General features: G+C 44.5%; 1 protein-coding gene across 6 annotated transcripts in view; it reads left to right on the plus strand.

The window, feature by feature from the left end:
* Nucleotides 1–12,157: 12,157 nt before the first annotated feature.
* Nucleotides 12,158–18,352, plus strand: part of SIDT1 (SID1 transmembrane family member 1) — an 86,364-nt gene continuing 80,169 nt past the window's right edge. For 4 of the 6 annotated variants that reach the window (XM_043512881.1, XM_038399206.2, XM_043512888.1 and 1 more), the window contains exon 1: nt 12,162–12,729. In XM_043512881.1, the coding sequence (XP_043368816.1) occupies nt 12,532–12,729 (198 nt within the window). In that variant the 5' untranslated portion in view covers nt 12,162–12,531. Of the gene's footprint in view, nt 12,730–18,352 lie in introns of all 6 variants that reach the window. The other 2 variants (XM_038399243.2, XM_043512897.1) reach the window with 2 other exon arrangements.

Raw genomic sequence — 18,352 nt, forward strand, 5'->3', positions numbered from 1 at the left:
AACAGTTCCTATCTATCGCAGTATTCTGTTAATTCGGAGATCACAAGGAGATGTTTATATTTAAATGAACTGTGAATGAACTGTCTTCATTTCATTAAATGAACTGTCTTCATTTCTCTTTGAAGTAGGTAGTAAGATTTCAACAATTTCCATCTCACCATCAACCTCAGCCTGGACCAGTCCACACAAGAGATCCACTTCCTGGACACTATGGTGCCAATAAGCGATGGTCACATAAACACCACCCTATACCGGAAACCTATTGACCGCTATTCCTACCTACATGCCTCCAGCTTTCATCCAGACCACACCACATGATCCATTGTCTACAGCCAAGCTCTACGATATAATCGCATTTGCTCCAACCCCTCAGACAGAGACAAACACCTACAAGATCTCTATCAAGCATTCTTACAACTACAATACTTACCTGCTGAAGAGAAGAAACAGATTGACAGAGCCAGAAAAGTACCCAGAAGTCACCTACTACAGGACAAGTCCAACAAAGAAAATAACAGAACGCCACTAGCCATCACCTTCAGCCCCTAACTAAAACCTCTCCAACGCATCATCAAGGATCTACAACCTATCCTGAAGGATGACCCAACACTCTCACAGATCTTGGGAGACAGGCCAGTCCTTGCTTTCAGACAAACCCCCAACCTGAAGCAAATACTCACCAGCAACCATACACCACACAACAGAACCACTAACCTAGGAACCTATCCTTGCAACAAAGCCCGTTGCCAACTGTGTCCACATACCTATTCAGGGGACATCATCATAGGGCCTAATTACATCAGCCATACTATCAGAGGCTCGTTCACCTGCACATCTACCAATGTAATATATGCCATCATGTGCCAGCAATGCCCCTCTGCCATGTACATTGGTCAAACTGTACAGTCTGTAAGTAAAAGAATAAATGGACACAAATCAGACATCAAGAATTATAACATTCAAAAACCAGTTGGAGAACACTTCAATCTCTTTGGTCAGTCGATTACAAACCTAAAAGTTGCAATTCTTCAACAAAAAAACTTCAAAATCAGACTCCAATGAGAGACTGCTGAATTGGAATTAATTTGCAAACTGGATACAATTAACTTAGGCTTGAATAGAGACTGGGAGTGGATGGGTCATTTCACAAAACTATTTCCCCATGTTATTTCTCCCCCCCCACTCCACCCCCCACTGTTCCTCAGATGTTCTTGTCAACTGCTGGAAATGGCCCACCTTGATTATCACTACAAAAGGTTTTTTCCCCCCCGCTCTCCTGCTGGTAATAGCTCACCTTAAGTGATCACTCTCGTTACAGTGTGTATGATAACACTCATTGTTTCATGTTCTCTCTATATATAAATCTCTCCACTGAATGCATCCGATGAAGTGAGCTGTAGCTCACGAAAGCTTATGCTCAAATAAATTTGTTAGTCTCTAAGGTGCCACAAGTACTCCTTTTCTTTTTACCTGTAAATGGTGGGAGGTAGGCAATTGCCTTATGTTAATCCATGTAACTAATTACCAGTGATGCTTAGGAAATCGGAGGCTACTTCAAAACCACTAATCTTCGTCCTAGGAACACCTGCTGTCAAGAGGCTGACAACAGCCTGCCAGGGATTTATAAAAACTCTTGGGCCCTGATCCTTTCATCTCAGAATCTGCTTAATCTTCAATAGGGGAAGTCTGAGTGTCAAGACTGAGGTCTCCAGTCCCATCTGGATTACCCTGATATTGAACATTGGACTGTAACTAATGAACTGATTCTGGAATGGACTCTTTGCAACTCTGAAGCTCACCATCTCTACTATGAAAATTACCTAAGAACTATATTCATGTCGGTATGCATAATGATCTTTTAACCAATAATCTCTCTTTTATTTTTAATAAATCTTAGTTTAGTTAATAAGACTTGGCTGTAAGCATGTGTTTGGGTAAGATCTTAAATATTCATTAACCTAGTGGGTCCAATCCTTTAGGATTGGCAGAACTTTTTATATGATGAACAAGATTTTCAGTAATCCTTATCATATTTGACTTGGCTGTCTGGATGGGAGCTCAAGTCTGGGTTGCTTTAAGGGAACTGTGTTTCTGGCTTCTGGCTAACCAGTAAGGTATTGTAGAAGCTGTGTTTTTGCTGGCTTGGTGACTCTAAGTATTAGAATAACCACCAGTTTAGAGGATTGTCTGCCCATTCTTTGCATTTTGCCCTAATTAAGCAATCTCAGCGTGGCCCCCCTGGGACTCCAGTCACAAAGCCTAACTCCAGTACTATGCAAACTGGTTGAAACTAAAGAACAGAACTATCAGTCTCGTATGTGAACACTGCTTGTTGTGGAAGAGTCACCATAGCTTTTGCCTCACCAATCTATTTGAATTCTTTGAGGGGTCCAACAAACAAGTGGACAAGGGTGATCCAGTGGATATAGGGTACTTGGACTTTCAGAAAGCCTTTGACAAGGTGCCTCACCAAAGGCTCTTAAGCAAAGTAAGCAGTCATGGGTTAAGAGGAAAAGTCTTCTCATGGATCTGTAACTGGTTGAAAGATAAGAAACAAAGGGTAGGAATAAATGGTCAGTGTTCACAATGGAGAGAAGTAAATAAAAGGATTCCTCAAGGATCCGTATCGAGATCAGTGCTGTTCAATGTATTAATAAATTACCTGGAAAAAGGGGCAAACAGTGAGGTGGCAAAGTTTGGAGATGATACAAAATTACCTAAGATAGTTAAGTCCAAAGCAGACTGCCAAAAGTTACAAAGGGATCTCACAAAACTGGGTGACTTGGCAACAAAATGGTAGATGAAATTCAATGTTAATAAATGCAAAATAATGCACACTGGAAAACATAATCCCACCTATACATACTAAATGGTGGGGTCTAAATTAGCTGTTACCACTCAAAAAAGAGATCTTGGAATCATCATGGATAGTTCACTGAAAACGTCTGCTCAATGTGCAACGACAGGCAAATACACTAACAAAATGTTAAGAATCATTGGAAAAGAGAGAGATGATAAAACCGAAAGTATCATACCACCACACAACTATGTTATGCCCATACTTCCTATTTTGTGTGCAGTTCTGGTTGTCCCATCTCAAAAAATATATATTAAAACTGGAAAAAATACAAAGAAGGGCAACACAAATGATTAGGGGTATGGGACAGCTTCCATATGAGCAGAGATTGAAAAAGACTGAAACTGTTCAGCTTGGAAAAGAGAGGACTTCAAGAGGCTATGGTAGAGGTCTATACAAATCATGAACGGTATAGAGAAAATGAACAAAGACACACAAACCAGGGGGCATCCAATGAAATTAACCCATGAACCAGGGGTCATCCAGTTAAATTAATAGAAGAAAAAAATAAGGAAGTACTTCATGCAACACACAGTCAACCTGTGGAACTTACTGCCAGGGAATGTTGTGAAGGCTAAAAGTATAACTGGGTTAAAAAAATTAGATAAGTTAATGGAGGATAGATCCATCAATGGCTATTAGCCAAGATGGTCAGGGAAGCAACTCCATGCCCTGTTTGTACTTAAACCTCTGACTGCTAGAAGCTGAGACTGGATGACAGGGCAGGAATCACTCAATGCATTTCCAAGTTCTGTTCATTTCTTATGAAACATCTGGCACTGTCCTTTGTCAGAAGACAGGATATTGGGTTAGATGGACCACTAGTCTGACCCAGTATGACCATTCTTATGTAGACCCTCAATTGAGTCTGATCAGCTCTAGCCTTAAACACTGGAAAGGAGAGGCTCAAATGGTGTCTGTGATTCAGAGTTCACACAACCAGATAGGAACACCTGCCCCCACTCTCTTTGTCTTTCACTGCTTAGCAAGTGAGGTTCAAGTTAAGGTGCCTCCCTCAATCAGGACATGCTAAGTGCATCTCTGCTGCCCTCAGACAATAAGTCCAACAACATTTTGTTACCCCTGTATACAATATACTATGTATATTGCAATGTACTAATGCAAATTGTAACCCAAAATCAGCCAAAATCGATCACTTTGGCAAAGCAGCTCTGTCTGTTGAACACATAGGCAGAGTAGGTATGTCTATGCAAATACGGTCTGCTCCTGAAGTCTTTTCTCCCAGTTCATCCCTAATGTCAGGGGATAGCTCACTCAGACCCTGTTTACACTTGCAGCACTGGATTGCTATTGGTCAGTAGGCAATCAGTTTGGAGTTGGAAAATCCTCAGTGGAGGCCATTGTCATCTGAGTGAGTAACACCATTAAGTGTCTCTTGCTATACAGGAGTGTGGCTCTCGGTAATGTACAGAAAATAGTGGATGTTTTTGCAGCAATGGGGTTCCCAAACCGTGGTGGGGCAATAGATAGCACACATATCCCTCTTCTGGCACCAGCACACCTTGCCGCATCTCACCCCTTGCCACTGAGGACATCAACAGAAAGGGATACTTTTCCATGGTTAAGCAATTGCGAGTGGATCACTGGGGACTCTTTGCTGATATTAACTTGGGCTGATCAGGGAAGGTGCATGATGCTCACTTCTTTAAGAACACAGGACTGTTCAGAAAGCTACAATCAAGGACATTCTTCCCAGACCATCAGATTACCACTGGCAATGTTGAAATGCCAATAGTGATTCTGGGAGATCCAGCCTATCCGTTGGTCACCTAGCTCATGAAGCTGTATGTTGGCCACCTCTACAGCATCAAAGAAAGATTCAACTACCAGCTCAGCAGGTGCAGAATAACTGTTGAATGTGCTTTTGGTAGACTGAAAGGATGCTGGCACTGTTTATTCACTAGAATGGATCTTAGCAAGGCAAACATCCCCATGATTATAGCTGCAAGTTGTGTATTGAATAATATCTGTGAGGCAGAGGGAGAAAAGCTACCCGCATGGTGGAGAAGCAAGATGGAACAGCTGTTTACTGAACCTGAACAGCCAGGCACTAGGGCTATCAGAAGACCAACCATGGAATTACATGGTTCAGGGAGGCCTTAAAAGTACTTTAACAGTCAGCCACAGTAGTGTTGTCTGATTCTTTTATGAAATAACGTCTCTTGTGTACAGGGATTAAATATGGGTGGGTTACTGCCTCCCAGTATGAATTCTGTGATGCTTGCTGTAAACTACTAAATATGAGTGGGTCTTGCCTCTTGCTGTGAATTCTGTTATGCTTGGTGTAAACTAATGAATATACTCTGAGTTTCCAAAAATAGAATGTTATTGTGTGCAAAGAAACAGGCAACAAAATTAAAGTGCAAACAAAAGCCTTTTACCAACACTGTAAGAGGGTGAACCATACTTTAAAACCCCAAATAAAAATAGAAGCAAACAGTGAACATTTATGTTCATGGATGTAAAATCTACTGCAACATAATAGGTTGTAGCTACACTTTCACAACCCTTTGGCTTTCCCAGCTGGTGTATGTATAGCTCTGGGTCTTCTTCTTGTCCCCAGTGTGGAGTGGTAGGGGTCAACATTCCCTCTAAATTTTCTTTGTACTGAGGGGGACTACAAACTCCACTGACCACTACATTTTTGTCCTTGGGCAACAGAGAATGCAAATATTGTAACACTTTAATTAAATCACTAAATAAAGAAAAATGGCTGGGAGCGCTAATTTAATCAGTGAAATATATATTGTGCATATATTCTCCTAAAATCAATATATCTATTAAAAACTACACATTTACAGAAAATACAAAATAAAAGCAAATAATATTAAATTGAGTGCCTGCCAGATACTATACATGTACCTGCAATGTAGTAAGTTTCATGTTTAATGAACATGATTTACTCATTATTATGCTGGAAATTTCTTTCATCTGTATTTCTCAGTTGCCCAGTAATGGTAAATTTTGTCCAGGTTGACATTTCCGTTTGCTATGAGGAAGTATTTTATTCTTACGAGCTGGTCCATATGGTTAACCTCTAGTCTGTTGAAGACTTAGTTTTGATTGGACTCATTAAACTAAACCCACATTCACAGTCAGCATTTGAGGCTTGAAAGGTGCCGTGTATATCAACAAACTGAACATGGCCTGTAAACTGATTTTCTCTCAGCATGTAAGTTACCATGTCAGCAAATGTTCTTATTATATCCACTTTCATTTTTTCCACAATGATAAATTCATTCTGTGTGTACTGCTTGCAGATGTATTCAGTTATTGATCCATCTGTTTGCACTGGTAGATTCAAGACTGCTTTGTACTTGCCCATGAGTTGACTAACATGTTCTGTGCTGTAATCAAATTAGGCAAAAATCAGTGCTTCAGTATTAAATGCAGGCCACTCTTGCAGCTCATTCTCTGGCTATCAACAATCTAAATGGTCACTGAGTTCTGTACTAAAGTGGAGAATACCTGCTGCATAAACAGTATTGGCAAGAGATGCCATTTGTTCCTTCACCTTCTCGCTCCAAAGAGCTTTTTCTCCAAGACACTGAGCAAAATGTTGCTATTTTGGCCTTAACATAGCTCAGTGGTTCTGGAACTTTTTGTATTGGCGACCCCTTTCACACAGCAAGCCTCTGAGTGCATCTCCCCATATTAATTAAAAGCAGGGGATTTTAATTTAATTTAAATTTAACAGGGGCTCAGGCTGTCAGCCCTGCACCTGGGGGGGCTGACGGCTCACAAACCCCAGGTAATAACCTCACAACCCCCTGAGGGGTTGCAACCCCCAGTTTGAGAACCCCTGGCATAGCTAAATGCTTCCGAGGTAGTGAGATAACTTCTCTGAAAAATTAGGCCCAGCTGAGACAATTCCCCGAAATATCATCAAGCACAGTCAGTGCAATACAGTACTGGGGATGTGTAAGCTTTTTGAGTCAATACTTAGCTACAGGTTTCAGAGTAGCAGCTATGTTAGTCTGTATTCGCAAAAAGAAAAGGAGTACTTGTGGCACCTTAGAGACTAACAAATTTATTTGAGCATAAGCTTTCGTGAGCTACAGCTCACTTCATCGGATGCAGGATCATTATTCTCATTGACATCTGCAATATAGTGGTCTACTGTTACATCATTATTTTGCAGAGGGGCATTTACAGCAGAGTGATATGATAACCAGCACACTTCATTCAAAGGCCTGAATAATAATGCATCAACTTCCAGTATGCTGGCCAGCTTCTCACATTTAGTTTTCTTAACAGCTGATCTGCTAAATATTGTATATACAGTGTGTCATACTGTATAGTGCACTGAATACAGTATATAGTGCGCTGACTATATGTTTCCAATTCTTTCATCATTGGTATAGGTTTTCAGGCATCAGTGATGCCTAGGTCTTCTCTATGGGAAATACAGTGTTGTTCTAGTATAGGGGTCGGCAACCCTGCAGAAGTGGTGTGCCGAGTCTTCATTTATTCACTCTAATTTAAGGTTTTGCGTGACAGTAATACATTTTAACATTTTTAGAAGGTCTCTTTCTATAAGTCTATAATATATAACTAAACTATTGTTATATGTAAAATAAATAAGATTTTAAAAATGTTTAAGAAGCTTCATTTAAAATTAAATTAAAATGCAGAGCCCCCTGGACCACTAACCAGGACCTGGGCAGTGTGAGTGCCACTGAAAATCAGCTCAAGTGCTGCCTTTGGCATGCATGCCATAGGTTGCCTACCCCTGTTCTAGTAAGTGTGGTACACATTCTCTAAGTAGTACAGCTACACTGTTACGCTTACCATCTGGAGGCGCCATCTGAAGTGAACATAGGCATTAGCTGTATATCCAGATTGTGATCCATGTAGAATTGTTGAATGGTTTCTTTAATATGTCAAGTATTGCATGCAGGGGTAATGCCAGCAAATGCAGTCTTGTGGGTGACATCATTCTGAGCTCAAAACTTGATGTTAAGGATTAACATTTTGCACATTACAATGTCAGTGCTCTCGTCAACTATCAGTGTATGAATTACAGATAACTGCCAGGATGTCACTTTGGACAACTGCATTAATAGACTGAACAAATTCAAATGCGCAGTTCTTTCTTCTCTAGCTGGTAGGAAGATTAACTTATTTTGCTACCTGGTCTCAGATGTGCTGCATGAACATCATGGAGTAATTTATTTTCATAACAAGGAGTACATTGTCAATCAGTGTTTTTATTTTGTCTTGGTTTGCTCTCTGATATTTCAACATGCTTCTCTCAGCTTTCAGTAGATTCTGCTAGTAAATGTTGAATTCCAAAGCCATGTTTCCAATTGTGTAGAGTTTTCGCTGCATCAACGTGAGCTTTCTGAACTAAGTGGCATTTTAGATAGCTAGAACAACTGAGGATATTCTCATTCATATGAATGTCTGATATAAATAAAAAAGTATAACAGCATTATATACAGTAAGATTAGCACAAAATAAAAGAAGCATTCATCTCAATGGAAACTTAAGCATGAAGTGGTAGAGAAAGGCTGTCATCACTTGATCTATAACAAAACAATTGGTTGCAAGTTGAAGTTTCCTAAAAGATTTAAAGCACTTGCTCATTGACCATGTGGTCAGGATGTAATGTGATTGGGGGGCACAGCCCCCAAAGCAGCAACAGGGGTAAGGCAAATAGAAAAGGCTATGCCCCCCCTACAGCACCTGGCCCTTTTCCCCACACCTGGGGCTAGAGTCCTCCCTCCTTGCCAGGTCACCTAGACACACAGGAGCCCAAAATCCCCTCCCAAGAGCCTCAGCCCCTACTGTCCCCTCTCAGGAGCTCCTGCCTTCCCCACCCTTCTCCTTACCCTTCCCTGCTGGCTCAGGTCCCACCCTACTTCCCAGACCCCAGCACCCCCAGTTTCAGCAGACTGAGGACCCAGCATGCAGACCCAGGTGCCAACTGTGCTCCCAGCATGCATGGTAGTTACAAGATCGCTGCGTAGCCATGTTTGCACACAGATTACAGGGACCATTGGTAGGGATATGGATGTACATCATGCTGCCACCTTGTATCTTGGGAAGCGTAGAGATCTTTGACCATGGAGTTCTCCAAAGACTGGAGTGTCTGCTGAGTCTGGGGTCTTTGGGCACGTAGGTCAGCAATGGGTTGCAGCCTGAGCAAACCCATGATGTTCTGATGCATTTCCTGATGCACCTCTTGGGCCTTTTCCCTCTCCAGCAGCAACCGCTGTCTCCGTTCTTGGTCATTCTCTGTGGTCACAAGCTCAGTGGATCCTCCCCATAGACTGGGGGAAGGTCCTTCAGCTCCCGGAACCCAATGAGAGAGACACACCAGATCCCCCATTCACCCAGTGCATGTATGTCAACACATATGTTACCTTGCTGGGGTTAGAATGAAGGCTTTGCATTGTAGTGTGAGCAAAATTACACAACGTAAGCTCCTGTGAGGAGGCATAGTGATCTTGTAGGGGGGGACTGGTCTGTGTGGGGTACAGAAAGAGACTGAAGTGCTGCAGGGAGAAAGAGGGGACAGGGAAGTGCTATCAGCAATAGGCCTCGATCAGAGTGTAGCAAACACTACTGAGTCACTTTTTATGCTGGGGATTGCACCTAAATTTCAATTTCCAGTCAAACAGTAAAGTTTAAACAAAATAAATAAATAAAAATTAAATGAATGAAAACATAAATAAATTGCTTCATAAGCTAATTTTGCCCTAATATTTAAAAAAGGTAAATAGGAGGACTGGGGTAATCATAGGCCTCTCAGCCTGACATCAGTTCTGGGCAGAAGAATTAAAGAAGGATCATATAATTGAATTAATGCTAATAAACATGGGTTTATGGAAAATAGATTCAGTCTAACCGGATATCTTATTGTGATGAGATTGCAAGTCTGACTGATAAAGGTAATAGTGGTGATATAATATACTTAGCCTTCAGCAAGGCGTTGTTGCCACATGACATGTTGATTAAGAAACTAGATACAACACGGTGTACATCAAACAGATTAAAAACTAGCCGACAGGTCTCAAAATGTAATTGTAAACAAGGAATCATCACTGAATGGATGTGTTTCTAGTGGAGTCCTGCAGGCATCAGTTCTTGGCCCTCTGCTATTTAAAATGTTTCTGAAGACCTGGAAAAAAACATGAAGTCATCATTTCAGATGTCACAAAAATTGGGGGAGGGAGTGGTAAATAACAATGAAGACAGGTCAGCGAAACAGGCTAGAGGTAAATGTATACATCTAGTAACAAAGAACATAGGCCATAGTTAGCAGAAGGGGAACTGTATCTTAGGAAGCAGTGCCTCTGAAAAAGACTTGGAGGTTATGGTGGATAATCAATTGAACACAAGCTCCCAAGTGCAACAAAATAGCCAAAAGGGCGAATGCCATCTTTGAATGTATAAACCAGGGAATATCAAGTAGGGAAGGTATATTAACTCTGTATTTGGTGTGACCAATACTGGAACACTGTGTCCAGTTCTGGTGTTCCCAATTCAAGAATGATGTTTAAAATATGAGAGGGTTCAAAGACTAGCCATGAGAATGATTAAAAGATTAGAAAACATGCCTTATGGTGATACAGTAGAACATCAGAGTTACGAACACCAGAGTTACTGACTGGTCAACCGCACACCTCATTTGGAACCAGAAGTACAATCTGGCAGCAGCAGAGCGGACAAAACATAAAATAAAAAAAGGAAAGTATAGTACTGTGTTAAATCTAAAGTACTAAAAATAAAGGGAAAGCGGCATTTTTCTTTTGCATAGTAAAGTTTCAAATCTGTATGAAGTCAACGTTCGGTTGTAAACTTTTGAAAGAACAACCTGTACGTTTTGTTCAGAGTTACGAACATTTCAGAGTTATGAACAACCTCCACTCCTAAGGTGTTTGTAACTCTGAGGTTCTACTGTAGATTCAAAGAGCGAAATCTGTTTAGTTTAATAAAGAAGAGATTAAAGGGTGACTTGATCTTAATCTGTAAGTACCTACATGGGCAACACAAATGTGATAATAGAGGGCTTTTCAATCTAGCAGACAAAGGTATAATAAGATCCAATGGCTGGAAGTTGAAGCTAGACAAATTCAAACTGGAAATCAGGTGCAAATTTTTAACAGTGAGAATAACTTTTCCTTTAATTTACAAACAAACCTGATTTCTAAATTAACATTTCTTATCCTCAAATGAAGAGATGGCTAGAGAATTAGGAGGTATGATTATAATTTATATGATAAGGTTGCTCCAAATCCTGGTTTTGAGTGAAAATTTAAAATGTAGGTAAAATCATTTTGTATTTTCCCTCCAAGTTGTTTGTTTGTATGAGGGCTCTCGGTGACTCTGATGCACGCACTCTTTCTAAATCACCTGTGGGTGAGGCTGAGCTCAAATTGTGTCTTCTTTTAAAGATCAGAATAAAAATCATCTAGATTCACCAAGAGGCGCTAATGTATCTTAGATCTTTCTCCTCGGCAGAAGCATATACTCATGAAATGTTCCTGACCTGTAAAAAATGTTAGACTAGACCTCTGCTGCCTTTCAAATAGACTGACACGTCTACTAGTCTGTCGTGTCACGAAAGCAGGTTTCTCTTTAAAGTAGAAGGTAGCCCTGAGCATAAATTAGAATGGCGATCGATCAGGTCGGAAGCAATTGAGTGCTGCAGGAGCGGACACTTAGCCGTCTCTCTCGCAGCATGGGGAAAAGCAGATTGCATTGAATAATTGATTTCCAATCCGGGTAAATCAAAACAGTCAGCAGAGCTGGAAGCATTTAAGCATCTCGGGGTTCAAAGAGGCTCCTTTGACTATGTCCATACGTTTTATAAAGCCTCTTAACCCGTAAAATAACTGGGGCTGTCTGTGTGACAGATGGGAGCTATGCGGTTATGATATGATTAGGCAGGTCTTATTACTGACGGTTTCCTGCTTTCCACAAGGCATCTGCTCTTCAGAATTTTATCCTGGATTCAGAGTAGCAGCCGCGTTAGTCTGCGTCCGCAAAAAGAAAAGGAGGACTTGTGGCACCTTCGAGACTAACAAATGCATCCTGGATTTGTTTCCCTCGGCTTGAGCTTGCTCCCCGGCTCAGCTGGTCGAGGCAATACAGAACCAGGATTTCTGCAGGAGAGCGCTTGTCGGTTTTAAACCAGCTAAAGACGGGGGTAAAACACGCCTCCCCCCCCCCCGCTGAGCGCTGTTTCCAGCCCGAGCCCCCCAAGACGATCCCATTTGGAAACCACTGGGCTACAAGCCGGGGGGGGGGGGGGACGACACCAGTAATAAAAACGGTTGCAGCGAGGCCAATTGCTTCGGATCCCCTCCCTGCCCGGGGGCTGCGTCTGCCTGCAGCTCCCCCCCGCTGGGGCTGGCTTCCCAACGTCCCACGCAGGCTTGGGGTTGTTTTAAACGGGCCACGTTGCTGGATCTTCGAGCCGCCTCCAGGAAAGCGGCGCGGGGCAGAGGCGAGCCGGAGCCGGAGCCGCAGCCCCTCGGGGGGGGGGGGAGAGATGAAGGCGAGGGCAGGGCAACCAGCCCGGCCCCGCTCCGCTCGCAAGATCTCCTCGGCGTGACGCCCGCGGCGGGCGAGCCCCGCGCGGAGCTGTAGCCAGCCTCGGGCTCCGGGCGGCTTCACGGGGGGCGCGCCGCAGTCCGGGCGCCATGGGCGGCTTCGCCTTGCTCTGCGGCTTGCCCTGGCTCCTGGCGGTGCTGCCGCAGGCGCTGCGGGCCGGGGCTGGGGGCAGGAGCGGCCGAGCCACCCCCACCAAAGCGGCGGATTTCGACCGGCTCTACGCGGGGACGGCGAACATCAGCCGCGAGGAGATCTACGCCTTCCATTACACCAGCAAGCCGGGCCAGGTAAGGGCTCTCCCGAGCCCGTCCAGCTGCGAGGCGTCAGGGAGACTCCTCTCCCGAGCCCTTGCCTGGACGTGGCTGCCTTGCCCTGCGCCCAGCCACGCAGGGGGTGCTGGTCCCCCACATAGGGCGGGGGGGCTGGGCCTTCCCGCCCCAGCAGTGCCCGGTCTCCGCATTAGCTTCCCGGCCGTGCAAGAAACGGACGCCCCCTCCCTCGTTGTTTTGTTGTTGGTTTTGGCTGGGGATCACGTTATTGTGATGCAACTGTCTATCCCCAGTCGCCACCTGCGGCCTTGAGCCTTTTCCGGGGGCTCCCCCTCAGCCCTGAATTGCCCCACAATAAAAGGAAAAAAAGAACAGGAGGACTTGGGGCACCTTAGAGACTCACAAATTTATTAGAGCATAAGCTTTCGTGAGCTACAGCTCACTTCATCGGATGCATTTAGAGACTAAGGTTTCAGAGGAGCAGCCGTGTTCGTCTGTATCCGCAAAAAGAAAAGGAGGACTTGGGGCACCTTAGAGACTAACACATTGATTTGAGCATAAGCTTTCGTGAGCTACAGCTCCTTTCATCGGATGCACATCGCACCGATTTAGCTGGGCAGGAGGAAGGAAGTGGCCGCCTTCAATTACATAGATTGATGCTATCCTAATAAGGTCACATGGGCTGAGATGATAGCGCTATACCAACGCAATTATCTAGGCAACAAACCGGTTTTGTCTAACTGTTCCCAACTTCCTGTGGTCAAGGTTTAAAGGCCATAGTGGAATCCAGTAACTAATACATGGGCAAAACATCTGTGCTCACAAATCTTTTTGCAAGTATCATTTTTCACACTTTAATGTCTAAGTAAGATCAGCATTCTCTTCTGAGACGTGGGCCCACACATCATTAGTTGAGATGTAAGGGTCTCTATTGCAAGTAATTTTAGATGATTCACAGTCCGGGGAAAAGGTTGACTGATAGAGGTGTGCTTAATTTTGGTGGTGGTGGTGGGAAGAAACATATGTTCTGAGTGTTTTTCTGCAGCACCCTTCTTTATAATATCTAAACGCTAATAGTCCTATATGAATTATCTCATAAATTAATATAGTACCTTTACATCCTAAAGCAGTGGTTTTCAACCTGTGGTCCATGGACCCCTGAGCTCTGCAGACTTTCTAAGATCTCCAAAGGGCCTGCCTCTCCATTTGAAATTTTTAAGGTCTCAGCAAATGAAAAAAGGTTGAAAACCACTGTCCTAAAACAATGGTTCTCAAACTTTTTTTTTTTTTTTTTTTTTTTTTGCAGACCCCTTGAAAATGGCTGAGGGTCTCAGCAGACCACTTAATGATCTTTCCAAATGTTGTTTGTACCGTTAGCTAACTAGTATAAAGCACTTTGGATAAAAGGGCTATATTTAAAAAAAAAAAAAACCTTAATTTTTTTTTTGTTCTACAAATTTAATATCAGTAATCTTACCTTTCTAATGTGATGGATGTGCCTTCTCTCCCCCACCACGGCAGCCCCTGAGCTGGGGCTGGGAAGGAGGGGGGTCTCTCCCCCACCACACAGCTGAGGCTGGGAAGGAGGGGGGTCTCTCCCTGGCAGCTACAGCCCTGGAGCTGGGGAAAGTCGCCTCTTTCTCTGGCTGCCACAACCTTGCACATCCCACATTCCCCCCCCACCCCCTTTTCTCACCCACTCCCTATGCCCCCCAAGGCCACCACCTCACCTTACATGTGCATCTTCTCCAGGGTCCAGGCACCTAATTAGTGAAGCCATGTCTGCCTGACTCCACTAACTAGGTGGGTGGCCCTTCATTCTCTCGTGTGCGACTGTCCAGGCACGCTCCTTAGAGGGAACTATCCGCAGACCCCCTGAATGGAGCTCAGTGGTTTGAGCATTGGCCTGCTAAACCCAAGGTTGTGAGTTCAATCCTTGAGGGGCCATTTAGGGATCTGGGGCAAAAATTGGGGATTGGTCCTGCTTTGAGCAGGGGGTTGGACTAGATGACCTCCTGAGGTCCCTTTCAACCCTGATAGTCTATAACCACTGGTGGCATAGGCACCAACTTCTTATGGCACCGGTGGGTGCTCACGCTGGCCCTGCTCCGACTCCACCCTGCCCCACCCTATTCCAACCCCTTCCCCAAAGTCTCCACCCCCTCCCCGCCCCATTGGACCCCTCCCCAAATCCCCAGCCCCATCTCCTCCTCTGAGTGCGCCATGTCCCCCTCCCCCCAGCTCTTGCTGTGTGAAACAGCTGGGAGCTAGGGGGAAAAAGCGGGCATGCGGCACACTCAGGGGAGGAGGTGGAGGCGAGCTGGGGCAGGAAGCTGCCAGTGGGTGCAGAACACTCACCAGTTTTTTCCCTATGGGTGCTCCAGCCCCGGAGCACCCACAGAGTCGGCGCCTATGACTGGTGGTCCACGGACCACAGTTTGAGAACCTCTGTCCTAAAGCATACCAATATGGACAGACTTGTTCTGTCTTCAGTTATGCAGGACAAGGGATTAAGGAATATTTTTGTAAGCTATATTTCTAATGCTCTCAAATAAAATGAAAAAGGTGTTAACGGATGCTAACATGAAAAATGGGATTTTTAAAATAAATTGAACTCTGGAACATAAAGTAATCCAGCCCTTTATGGATTTCCCTTCCTTCTCCGCCTCCCCCTCCAAAGTGTTATGTAAAATATATCCACCATTAAGGCTACAGGGCTATTTCAGTGTTTTGTTGATGTTAGCGATCTAACCAAGTTTTGCTCTCCTGGTTCATGGAAGCACTGGATTGAGGAGGCTGAGAAGCTGTATAAACAATAAGCATTATTGCAGTGTCTTTTGCTAATTTGTGATATGAACTATGCTTCCCAAAGTGATTTGGTACTATGATGATGGCCATATAAGTGCATAGCTAGCCAAGTAAACTCTGTAGAGCGAGGGGTTTGTTAGTAGAGAACACAGACTTAGTGATTTTAGTTAGTTCATTTTACTGAATTAATTTCTAATATGTTGTAAAGGCATTTAGCTCTCTACAACTTTTAAAAATAGGCCCATAGGCAGGAATGGTGATCAGGGTAGGCAAGCAGCCTATGTTAACTCCTAGATGTCTTTCTGGTACATCCCAAGCCCACCCTCTACTTTCATGCCATTGCAAGAATTCAAAGCTCCTGCAATGTGAGAGAGAGAGAGACAGCAAGTTCCAGGCTCCATTGTAGCTGTCTGTGTTTCAAAAACCCCTGTCTCTGTGCCCTATCAGACTTCAGCACAAAGACTTTTGCACTGAAGTTAAACCTGCAGCAAACACCTGACATTCAATAAGGTGGAGAAGTCTGGATACTTGAGTAACTAAAGTCAAGCTTCATTTTTAGTTTTTTTTTTTTTTTTTAAATTAATAAATTCTTCAAATATAGCCCTGGACACACTTGCCTGGAGGCGGGGGGAGAGGGGGCACATTGCCAACTCCTGGTGGGAACAGGGAAGAAAATCATTTTGAAAATGTTGTTGTTGTTCTAAAAGGCTTCTAACGTGAGGAGAACCCAGAATGGACCCAGCGTAGCCTCTAGTGAGCTTGGGTTTATTCAGCCAGAAGCCCTACAACTGCTGGCATCAATTAGCCTTGTCAGTATCCTCCAAGAAACTCTGGCTTATTAGAGGCAATTGACATCAGGCATGTGTTTTCCCCCAGAAGGTGGGGATATAAACCAGCAGCAGAGGCCACACTAGGGCCAATCATATGGTGTCTCTTGAGCACAGCTGGGTGTACATATGTCTGCATTTTGTCCCATAATTGATTCAGAAAGGTAGGTCTGTCCTAGGGTATTTGTGGTATTGCTTTTTCTTTGGTTGCTGGTTGGAGGGAGGCTTCTCTTTAAATTGAGACTCTACGCAGGTGGGTAGATTCCTTTTGTACTTGGTCAACAGCTGCAGTGTAACGGATCCTCTCAGGATCCTGTAGCCATTATAAGCTTTGGTTCAGTGAACCTTGAGAGTCTGAGCAGCTATCAGGATTTGTATGGTACTAAAAAATGATACAGCAGAGTTTACCTTCTAGTAGTGTGACTTAATATTCATTCCCCTTCAACAATCTCCCCTGTCCCCAAAGTGCCTCTAGGTGGTGAGTCAGCTAAGCTTGGCTAACCTCGTGCCAGGCCTCGGTGTTTCTCCTGAGTTTCCCCATCCATTCTGATTAATTTTGTGTTCTGGCCGACGAGCCAGAAGCTCTTCATGCCTTGAGATGGAAATTGATGGGGGCCAACAAGTCTTCTGTGTGGATGATTAATCATAGTTATGGCAAGTCTGTGTTGAGTGCAGGAGCATTTTACTCCTGGAAGGGCTGCAGAGGGAAAATGTGATTCTAACTGGCTTCATCTGGCCTCCTACCTCTGGGTAACTCCTCTTGCCCTCACTGTTCTGAGGGCAGATATACAAAGCAGGAGACAAACATTCAGAGAGCCAAAGTAATAATGACAAGACCTGTGGGTCAACATATGCCCTAGCAGCAGGCCCGCTGACTGGGGAAGGAGGCAATTACCAAGGGGCCTGGGCAATTTAAAAGGGCCCCGGCCCCTTTTAAATTGCCCAGGCAGGCCGCAGGGCTCCTAGGCACGCGCGGGGTGGTACCAGCGGTGGCAAAGGTGGCTGGGCAGGCACGTGGGAGCCTTGGCCATGCCGGGAAAGCGTGCCCGGCCGCGCAGCCGGTGGTAGCTTACTGGGCGCCCAGCAGTGCAGGCGCAGCACCTGCCCTGGGGCCTGGAATTGCTGTCAGCGGCCTGCCTAGCAGGCTTTGTGTCAACTCCAGTCAGCCATGCGCATTTCTGTGGCTGCTGGGTTGCATAATGCCTGCCAGCATGCCTGGCATACAGTCAGTGAGGGAGATGGGCTTAGACTTCTCTTAAGATCTTGCTGGATGGCAGACTGGGAGCAGAACTGTTGTACCTAGCTGGTTCTCCCAACACCTCTCTGGTTTTTAGAAAGGACTTGGGCCTGACTGACCTCAAGAGACATTGACTGCCTCTAGTCACTCCCTTCCCAGGCTGGGCATAGACACACATGGTTAGAGGAGGAGATGGCATGTGTAAGACCTACATCTCTCTCACACATGCATGCAAAGCCTAGTGGCTGTAGCACTAGGGAAGATGGTTGGCTGTGAGACCTTAGGTAAGTCACTGCCTTCCTATGACTCGGTTGCCCTCTGTGTAAAATGGGAATAACAGTATTATTTGTATCTATCAGGTTGTATAATGTCCACAATTGTAATAGATTTCCATTCGTTTGGGCTCCTCTGGAACATAAAATTCTAGCCCACATGCATCACCCTGCAGGATCAAGCCTATATATAAAATGACCTTGTATTGTTTCTCTCAGTCTTTCTGATGGTAACTTAGGAATGTGCACCACATAGTGATATTAACATATGGCTCTCATGCAACACTGTCCTTGTCTGAACTACACTGGCTGCATTGTCTGTCACAAAACTAGTCGTGTCTCTGAGGAAAAGGTAGAAAGCCGGCAAGCTGCAGGGTCTGGAAGCACTGGAGCCAGCAGCAGGAGGTGCTCTGTGCCTGTTCACTAGGCTACTCTGCATTGTTTTGCCCCTCTGGAGGGGGACTGAGTGGAGCAAGCCATTTTCTTCCACCCCTTTG

The sequence above is a fragment of the Dermochelys coriacea genome, chromosome 1 (assembly GCF_009764565.3).
Source record: "Dermochelys coriacea isolate rDerCor1 chromosome 1, rDerCor1.pri.v4, whole genome shotgun sequence".
Classification (NCBI taxonomy): Eukaryota; Metazoa; Chordata; order Testudines; family Dermochelyidae; genus Dermochelys; species Dermochelys coriacea.